The 10,544-nt window shown below is 35.1% G+C and overlaps 2 protein-coding genes across 2 annotated transcripts; one reads left to right on the plus strand and one right to left on the minus strand.

The window, feature by feature from the left end:
* Window positions 1-213: 213 nt before the first annotated feature.
* Window positions 214-3,951, minus strand: MONOS_17654 (uncharacterized protein; the record flags this gene model as incomplete). Its single annotated transcript, XM_067870594.1, has 1 exon — window positions 214-3,951. The coding sequence occupies one exon, from the start codon at window positions 3,949-3,951 to the stop codon at window positions 214-216; it is 3,738 nt and encodes a 1,245-aa protein (XP_067726150.1).
* A 1,910-nt stretch (window positions 3,952-5,861) lies between these two features.
* On the plus strand, window positions 5,862-9,596 carry MONOS_17655 (uncharacterized protein; the record flags this gene model as incomplete). Its single annotated transcript, XM_067870595.1, has 1 exon — window positions 5,862-9,596. One exon carries the CDS (start codon window positions 5,862-5,864, stop codon window positions 9,594-9,596), a length of 3,735 nt encoding a protein of 1,244 aa, XP_067726151.1.
* Window positions 9,597-10,544: the final 948 nt, after the last annotated feature.

Genomic DNA, 10,544 nt, shown 5'->3' on the forward strand with positions numbered 1-10,544 from the left:
TATTTAAAAACAAAAAAAGGAAAAATAGTCAATATAGCTCATTTGATGAAAACAAACAACTATATCAATAAAAATACAAAATAGAAGCATTACTGGTATTACTTATGAATAAAATCAAAATAGAAAAAATAAAAATAATAATAATAAGAGTGTCACTTTTCTTTGTCAATATGCATCAACAACAATCACTGACTGCACTCATCCATTTATTTTTCAGTTGTTCCGAGATCTTCTCTTCCTGACTACAACAATTGCAATAATCACAACAACCACCACTACCACCACAACCACAATAGGAACAACAATAGCAACCACAGTCCCTGCACTCATCATCTTCTTCTTTTCTGGTTCTGGCTCATCTTTCTTCTCCTTCAGGTATTTCTCATACACATCTTCAGGAGCAGCCTCTTCATCTGTTGCCCCCACAATCCATCCTTTGTTGTCGTCGTTGTAGTCCTTCGCAAATGCAAAGGAGTCTTTCTGTTGGCTGAACTTATCAAAGTCTGGAGCAATGATGCACAGTGATGCCACCGATGAATCTTTCCCTTTGTTGTCACCTAACTCAAGTTTGCCTACATCCGGAAGTTTCAAATTGTCAACTGCATCTTTCACTTCAATGAGAATAGCTCCTGCCTTTCCACTTGCTGCTTCACACGATTTGAATGAACATTTCTTTTCTCTTCCCATTTCCACTGTCGAATCGTCATCAACCATCTTGATCATAACACCTGCACACAATCCCTTCGATGATTTCACTCCATCCATGCTCAACCCTTCTATTCGAACACTCGATGCTTTTTCAGCTGCATCTTGGATGTTGATTGCTGCTCCATCTGTCACACTCACTTTGTTGATCTCAACTGTATCTAATTTGACTAAAGAAGCACTTTCAATATCAAACAATGATTCTTGGAAGTTCACTTCATTATCACCCTTGCATTCAACTCCACTCATTATAAGTTCTCCTTCTGTCACTTTCACAAGATGGATACCAACTGTTTCTCCAACATTACTGAGTGCATCTGGCTCTGGTCTCACAAATTTGCAGTTCACAATACTCAACTTTGCATCTGCACCCTCTGCAACAATCAATGAATGTGGATCGGTATTTGATTCCTCTGGCTCATCCAATGACAATGGATAGAAAAATGAAATTCCTCTGAACTCAACTTCACTTTTGCATGTGAACAAATGATTGTCTGATTTAACATTACAATCGATCTCCACTTCTGTTTCTTTTTCTGTTTCTTCTCCATTTGTTTTGGTTACACCCACAATCGTTGTCAATGAAAATTTCTCAAGTGTGACAGCTGCAGCTTTGAATGATTCATTCGTTTTGATGATATTGATCTTGAAGTTTTCTCCTCCAACACCCACTCCAAACAATTTGTATGCTGAATCCAGTTTTTTCTTTGGGTTGTCATAGCTCAATCCATTTTTGGAATCATCTGTTGCTCCTTCACTGACATACACATTTGTTATCGGATCAAAATACACTTCTGTGAAATCAACTTCAGAGCTATCCTCTGTTCCTTTTGCAACAACAAAGCATTTATTTTCATTTTTCTTGTAGTTGGCTGCAAAGCTTTTCTTCATCGCTATTGCCATGTCTCTGTGAAGGCTGACTGGCACATCCAAATATAATCCTGTGTTCTTTTCAGCATTTGATTTTTGATCTGCCTCTCCTGCCTTGCACCCTGTGAATACTAAATTGGTTCCTGTTTCTGGCCATGTCAGTTCATCTGCTTTTGTTGCATTTTTCATCTCCAGACATATTGCTCCTGATTTCCCCTTTGTACATGTGCATTTTTCAAATGTTGTTTTCCCAGTGTTTCCAATGGAGAATGTGCTTTCTGCATGTTCGCTCTTCACATAAAGTGCTCCACATGAATCTGTTGTTGTATCTTCCGATTTGCATTCTGTGAATGAGCATGTGTCCAAATTCACTGAAAGAGCTGTGTCTGTTTTGCCAACAATTTTCATAACAGCACTTCCCTTTGATGTGATCTTCTTCAGATTCAATGATGTCAATGAAACAGCTGTCACTGCTGTTGTTGTTCCATCAACCAAAAATGGTATTGCTGAAAATTTCACTTCGTTCTCAGAAGTGCATTCGACCTTGTTCATTGTCAATGTCCCTGCACTCACTTTCACAAGATGGATTTTTATTTCTTCCCCTGTATTTGTAAGCATCCCACGTGTATTTGTTTGTGTTGTTTGCTTAAAATCACAAGTGTCAATTGTTAGTGATGTTGATACTGAATCAGCATGAATCAAGGCATAAGTTCCTTCATTTCCTTCAGATTGATCTGTTACTTGTCCAGATGCTGATTTGAAATCAAACACCAAATTCTTGAATGTCACTGTTTTTTGACAGGTGAATAAATCGCTTTCAGAAATATTGCTACAATCTATCTCAACTTTCGTATCAGCTTCATTTCCAGTTTCCTCTGCTTCCACCACTCCTTCTATCGTAATACCTGTCTCTTTTGAGAATGTCACAGCTTCTGCTTTAAGAACTTCTTGTCCAGATTCTTCTCCTTTTTTCATTATTTTTATGGAAAATTCTCCTGGACCTTTTGATTTATCCAATAAATCATAAGCTTTTTTTATTGTTTTAAATGGTTTTTCTTTTGTTCCATCTGCTGCGTCATCACTTCCTCCACTTTTAACATATGCCTCATGTGGATCAAAATATTTCGCAGTGAAATCAATATCTTCACTCTTCGTTCCCTTAGCTGCAACAAACCAGTCATTTGTTCCTTCCACATAGTTTTTGGCAAATTTCTTTTTCATCTCTTCGGCAATATCCTGTAACTTGTCATCAGGCACTTCCAAATACAAAAACGTCTGTTTATCTGAACCAGCTTTGCACCCTCTAACTGTCAATTTATCTTCCTCAGACCATATCAGATTATCTGCACTATCAATTTTTGGCATCTTCAGATATATCCCACCTGATTTCCCATTGGCACATTCACACGAAGTAAATGTTGTTTTTGCATTTGAATATCGCTTACTTTCTGAAATATTAAATGTGCTATCTGTTCCATTACTTTCAACATACAATGCTCCACTTGTGGCATTAGTTCCATTTTCTGTTGATATGCAATTGGCAAATGTACACCCATGGACATTCACTGTAATAGCTGTTTCACTATTATTTCCCCCAATCTTCACCACTGCACTTGCACTCGACTCTATGTTATTCAATGTCGATGCAATCAATGTGACTTTTGTTGCTTTGTCAAACAAAAACGGAGTGGTTGAAAACTTAGCAGTGTTGTTATCATCACTGAAAGATACTGCCTCCATGTTGAATTCACCTTCATCCACTTTCACCAGATGAATATTGGCTGTTTCTGTTTCTGTTGGACGAACAAATTGGCAAGTGCTAATTGTCAGATTAGGTGATAGTTTATTTGTATTTGTTATCATGGATGAAAGATCAGATGACACTGGAATTGACACATCTTCATTTTTAACCAATCGAATAATAGCCAATGTGCTTCCATCATTAGATGCATTTCCAAGTGAAATTGGATATATAAACTTCAGATACTTGAATGTCACATTTTGCTTGCAAGTGAACAGATCCTTGTTTTCATTTTCATTATTTACATCAGCAAGATATATACAGTTTATTTCCACTAACTCAGGAGTCCCATTTGCACTTTCATTTTGTTTTCCTTGGATCATTAATGAAACGTTTTTATCAAATGTATTCACTCCTGCTACTAATGCAGATGTATTATTTTCTTGCTTTATAATTGTTATGTTCAATTGTTCAGCACTTGTATCATTAAGCTTTTGATATGCATCACTTATCTTTCCGATAGGGTCATTTGATGTTCCATTTGTTCCGTTTCCTCCACTTTTAACAAACACTTCTTTCACATTTTCAGAATATATGGAAAGCACAACTTGTAAAAATACAAATGTCAGAAACATTTTCAATTGATGTTCTTTTCTCAATTCAATCAAAGATCTACAAATCTTGACAGCTTTTCCATCTCATTTGCTCCATCTCTTGTAAAGTGGTTCTCATCCACTCTTGTTTCTTCAAAACTATCACCATATCTTCATCCACTTTTCAAAAACTCCCAATCAAGCTCATGGACAAAGTGAACAAAAGATACAATGTTCCTGATGATATCAAATGATATCGGATGATCTCTTTGATTTTGCTGATGGAAAGTTCTTGTTGTGTTTTCTCATAAGAAATAATAGGAAGATCTGTCACATCATAATGAATCAAAAACCCTCCATTCACAACTCCCAAACAAATCATATCAAACCAACAATCCTTCTTCTTCTGTTTCTTGTTTCGCTGTATCCCTCTGTTGTTTGATAAATATACATGAAAACTGAAAACATGTTTCAAAAACAAAAATTTGAATAATTATAGAAATTATTTTTATTGACAGAATAAACTCAGACATACATTTTCTTGGCTTCCTTTCCATGGACAACATCTTGACCTCATCATGTTCTTTTGTTTCAAGAGTGAGACTAAAAGTCATTTATTATTCTTTCTCCAATTCAAAATACATTACAACAACAAAGTCCATCAATGATGGTCCATTTCCTTTCCTGCAATCATTCCATCTGTATCCATTCCAAGCCCATCTCTGCCATTTCACATGTGGAATGGAACATGGAACATGGAACATGGAACAAGAACAGATCTTCATCGACAAATGTTTGGTTGATCCTCACAAACACATTCAAACATTCAGCAAGGTGTTCATTTTGAAGAGTGGAAGGAAAGTGAAGTGGAGATTACTTTGACACTATGACAGCCCACACATATTACTGTGCCTTTTGCTGTGTCATTGACGAATACGTGTGTGTTTCCATAAGAAGTTGCTGTCCACTGGCAGTTTGTCCACACACTTCACACATCGAACAAAACATTAAACAAATATATGTTAAATTGACACAAATGCTTTTCAAACATTCAATCATTTCAATTTGTTTTGTGCATCTATCAATTTATTTATTGAACAACAAACAAACATTTAAACAACAAAACAACAAAACAACAAAACAATAAAACATGAATATTATCATTATTATCAAATGTTTCTCTTTCCATTGGCTTTTGTCAATGATTCAACATGTGATTGTGCTCAATGATAGAAAAATCATCACTGGTTGTTGTATGGAAGTATGTTGAATCATGAATTCAATAAATGAAGAACATTATTGAAAACAACTAATGGAATGTATTTTTTTTTATCCATTAAAAACTGCACCATTTGAATGTCAACAAAAATGGTGTAGTATTAATTCGAAATATACTTATGACAATTGTTATACCCTTTATTTAATTGACACATACTCAGAAAAACAAATCATATTTATTCTGTTTCTTTATTTTTCATGTGAACTCAGTCTCACAAAAATGTTATCAATTAAATATTATTAACCCTTCCAACTCAATGATAGTTGAGTTCATTTTCACAATTTGTCCTAATTCATTTCATATCAAAAAATACAGATAATAAAACAACTCACAAGAATCAGAAACACTTTCTGAAGGATAATTTTGTTTGAAAAATTCACACATAATTCAACATGTCAAGTCCAGTATTTTGAATGTGAACCAATCTCTACAAATAATAATCAGTGAAAAAATGAAACAATGACTTTTATTGATTATTAATAATTTAAAAAGGAATTTTCTATGAGTAATATTTATGAATACACTCTTTCCAATGAAATATGTAAATTTTCAATAATTCGAAAAAATACCAAAAAATACAAAGTATGTTTCAAACCATAAATTACAACAACAATTGTACGATTAATGTGTCTGTAGATCTTTGATTGAATTGAGAAAAGAACATCGATTGAAAATGTTTCTGAAATTTGTTTTTTTACAAGTTGTGCTTTCAATATATTCTGAAGATGTTAAAGAAGTGTTTGTTAAAAGTGGAGCAACTGGTGGAAATGGAACAAAAGATAGCCCCGTAGGAAAGATTAGTGAGGCATATCAAAAGCTTAATGATACAAGTGCAGAACAATTGAACATTACAATTATCAAGCAAGAAAATAATACATCTGCATTAGTAGCAGGAGTGAATACATTTGATAAAAACGTTTCATTAATGATCCAAGGAAAACAAAATGAAAGTGCAAATGGGACTCCTGAGTTAGTGGAAATAAACTGTATATATCTTGCTGATGTAAATAATGAAAATGAAAACAAGGATCTGTTCACTTGCAAGCAAAATGTGACATTCAAGTATCTGAAGTTTATATATCCAATTTCACTTGGAAATGCATCTAATGATGGAAGCACATTGGCTATTATTCGATTGGTTAAAAATGAAGATGTGTCAATTCCAGTGTCATCTGATCTTTCATCCATGATAACAAATACAAATAAACTATCACCTAATCTGACAATTAGCACTTGCCAATTTGTTCGTCCAACAGAAACAGAAACAGCCAATATTCATCTGGTGAAAGTGGATGAAGGTGAATTCAACATGGAGGCAGTATCTTTCAGTGATGATAACAACACTGCTAAGTTTTCAACCACTCCGTTTTTGTTTGACAAAGCAACAAAAGTCACATTGATTGCATCGACATTGAATAACATAGAGTCGAGTGCAAGTGCAGTGGTGAAGATTGTGGGAAAAAGTGAAACAAAGATTGAAGTGAATGTCCATGGGTGTACATTTTCCAATTGTAAATCAACAGAAGAAGCTGGAAGTGCAACAAGTGGAGCATTGTATGTTGAAAGTGATCATTCAGAAAGTAAATTTAATATTTCAGAAAGTAAGCGATATTCAAATGCAAAAACAACATTTACTTCGTGTGAATGTGCCAATGGGAAATCAGGTGGGATATATCTGAAGATGCCAAAAATTGATAGTGCAGATAATCTGATATGGTCTGAGGAAGATAAATTGACAGTTAGAGGGTGCAAAGCTGGTTCAGATAAACAGACGTTTTTGTATTTGGAAGTGCCTGATGACAAGTTACAGGATATTGCCGAAGAGATGAAAAAGAAATTTGCCAAAAACTATGTGGAAGGAACAAATGACTGGTTTGTTGCAGCTAAGGGAACGAAGAGTGAAGATATTGATTTCACTGCGAAATATTTTGATCCACATGAGGCATATGTTAAAAGTGGAGGAAGTGATGACGCAGCAGATGGAACAAAAGAAAAACCATTTAAAACAATAAAAAAAGCTTATGATTTATTGGATAAATCAAAAGGTCCAGGAGAATTTTCCATAAAAATAATGAAAAAAGGAGAAGAATCTGGACAAGAAGTTCTTAAAGCAGAAGCTGTGACATTCTCAAAAGAGACAGGTATTACGATAGAAGGAGTGGTGGAAGCAGAGGAAACTGGAAATGAAGCTGATACGAAAGTTGAGATAGATTGTAGCAATATTTCTGAAAGCGATTTATTCACCTGTCAAAAAACAGTGACATTCAAGAATTTGGTGTTTGATTTCAAATCAGCATCTGGACAAGTAACAGATCAATCTGAAGGAAATGAAGGAACTTATGCCTTGATTCATGCTGATTCAGTATCAACATCACTAACAATTGACACTTGTGATTTTAAGCAAACAACACAAACAAATACACGTGGGATGCTTACAAATACAGGGGAAGAAATAAAAATCCATCTTGTGAAAGTGAGTGCAGGGACATTGACAATGAACAAGGTCGAATGCACTTCTGAGAACGAAGTGAAATTTTCAGAGACACCATTTTTGGTTGATGGAACAACAACAGCAGTCACGGCTGTTTCATTGACATCATTGAATCTGAAGAAGATCACATCAAAGGGAAGTGCTGTTATGAAAATTGTTGGAAATACAGACACAGCTATTTCAGTGAATTTGGACACATGCTCATTCACAGAATGCAAATCGGAAGATACAACAACAGATTCATGTGGAGCACTTTATGTGAAGAGCGAACATGCAGAAAGCACATTCTCCATTGGAAACACTGGGAAAACAACATTTGAAAAATGCACATGTACAAAGGGGAAATCAGGAGCAATATGTCTGGAGATGAAAAATGCAACAAAAGCAGATGAACTGACATGGCCAGAAACAGGAACCAATTTAGAATTTACTGGATGCAAGGTTTCAGATTCAGATACAACTTCGAATGCTGAAAAGAACACAGGATTATATTTGGATGTACCAGTCAGCCTTCACAGAGACATGGCAATAGCGATGAAGAAAAGCTTTGCATCTGGATACAAGAAAAATGAAAATAAATGCTTTGTTGTTGCAAAAGGAACAGAGGATAGCTCTGAAGTTGATTTCACAGAAGTGTATTTTGATCCGATAACAAATGTGTATGTCAGTGAAGGAGCAACAGATGATTCCAAAAATGGATTGAGCTATGACAACCCAAAGAAAAAACTGGATTCAGCATACAAATTGTTTGGAGTGGGTGTTGGAGGAGAAAACTTCAAGATCAATATCATCAAAACGAATGAATCATTCAAAGCTGCAGCTGTCACACTTGAGAAATTTTCATTGACAACGATTGTGGGTGTAACCAAAACAAATGGAGAAGAAACAGAAAAAGAAACAGAAGTGGAGATCGATTGTAATGTTAAATCAGACAATCATTTGTTCACATGCAAAAGTGAAGTTGAGTTCAGAGGAATTTCATTTTTCTATCCATTGTCATTGGATGAGCCAGAGGAATCAAATACCGATCCACATTCATTGATTGTTGCAGAGGGTGCAGATGCAAAGTTGAGTATTGTGAACTGCAAATTTGTGAGACCAGAGCCAGATGCACTCAGTAATGTTGGAGAAACAGTTGGTATCCATCTTGTGAAAGTGACAGAAGGAGAACTTTCAATGAGTGGAGTTGAATGCAAGGGCGATAATGAAGTGAAATTCCTGGAATCATTGTTTGTGATTGATAGTGCTTCTTCAATCAAACTTGATACAGTTGAGATCAACAAAGTGAGTGTGACAGATGGAGCAGCAATCAACATCCAAGATGCAGCTGAAAAAGCATCGAGTGTTCGAATAGAAGGGTTGAGCATGGATGGAGTGAAATCATCGAAGGGATTGTGTGCAGGTGTTATGATCAAGATGGTTGATGACGATTCGACAGTGGAAATGGGAAGAGAAAAGAAATGTTCATTCAAATCGTGTGAAGCAGCAAGTGGAAAGGCAGGAGCTATTCTCATTGAAGTGAAAGATGCAGTTGACAATTTGAAACTTCCGGATGTAGGCAAACTTGAGTTAGGTGACAACAAAGGGAAAGATTCATCGGTGGCATCACTGTGCATCATTGCTCCAGACTTTGATAAGTTCAGCCAACAGAAAGACTCCTTTGCATTTGCGAAGGACTACAACGACGACAACAAAGGATGGATTGTGGGGGCAACAGATGAAGAGGCTGCTCCTGAAGATGTGTATGAGAAATACCTGAAGGAGAAGAAAGATGAGCCAGAACCAGAAAAGAAGAAGATGATGAGTGCAGGGACTGTGGTTGCTATTGTTGTTCCTATTGTGGTTGTGGTGGTAGTGGTGGTTGTTGTGATTATTGCAATTGTTGTAGTCAGGAAGAGAAGATCTCGGAACAACTGAAAAATAAATGGAGGAGTGCAGTCAGTGATTGTTGTTGAAACAGTTTTTTTATCAAAAACAATGAAATGAAGAATACACATAAAAAAAACCAGAAAACTAAATAATATATGGAATTAGCAAAGATCAATATGTGTGTTTCGTGACTTTATACCTAAAAACTGACAGAAAAAGAGAGTTGATTCAGAACGGGCAAAACAAATGATTAATAATAAATTAATAATTCCTTTGATCTTCATCAAAAACTTAAATTATAACAAAAAAATTCTGGTACTGTCATAAAATGGATTAATTAAGAAAAAAAAAGAAAGCAATGACAATACAATCCACAAAGAAACTTTTTAATTATAAAAGATAGTTATAACGTGTTTTCATAGTGAAGCAATTGAAGACTTTAGCATCAACAACAAAATCTATTGATGGATGAAGTGTTGAATATTCAATGAATGAAAGATGAAGTCGATAAAATGTCCAATGAAAAGGGAGGAGAAAAAGTATTTGATGCATTTCTGAAAGACAACCTGAAGATCATTTTATTTGGAAGCAAAAGGAGAGATTGAAAAAAATGAAGAATTACAAATCAGGAAAGGTGGCAAATGATGGATGATTGAAGAGAGGATTTTCAAAGATTAAAACAATTCGATGAGCCTTCAAAGAGTGGCGGAAGAGCCAAAGGGAAGCGAGGTTAAGAAATAGCATTTCAATTGAAGAAAAAAGCAAATGTTTTATTGGGTGCAGATTATTTTGTTTCATATTTGAAAAAAATGAAAGCATAAGAAGGATATATCAGTTTTTCTTCTTGGGAAATACATAAATCCAAGTTTTTTTTGAACCTAATGCAACAATGAAATAGTTGCTGTTTGCGGAACTTCGCAATACAACTGCATTTCCAACAAATCTTTGATGAATAATCTATTGTGAAATTGACATATTTTTTGTTTTAAATATTGG

The sequence above is a fragment of the Monocercomonoides exilis genome (genome assembly GCF_001643675.1).
Source record: "Monocercomonoides exilis strain PA203 chromosome Unknown scaffold26-1319188, whole genome shotgun sequence".
Lineage (NCBI taxonomy): Eukaryota > Preaxostyla > Oxymonadida > Polymastigidae > Monocercomonoides > Monocercomonoides exilis.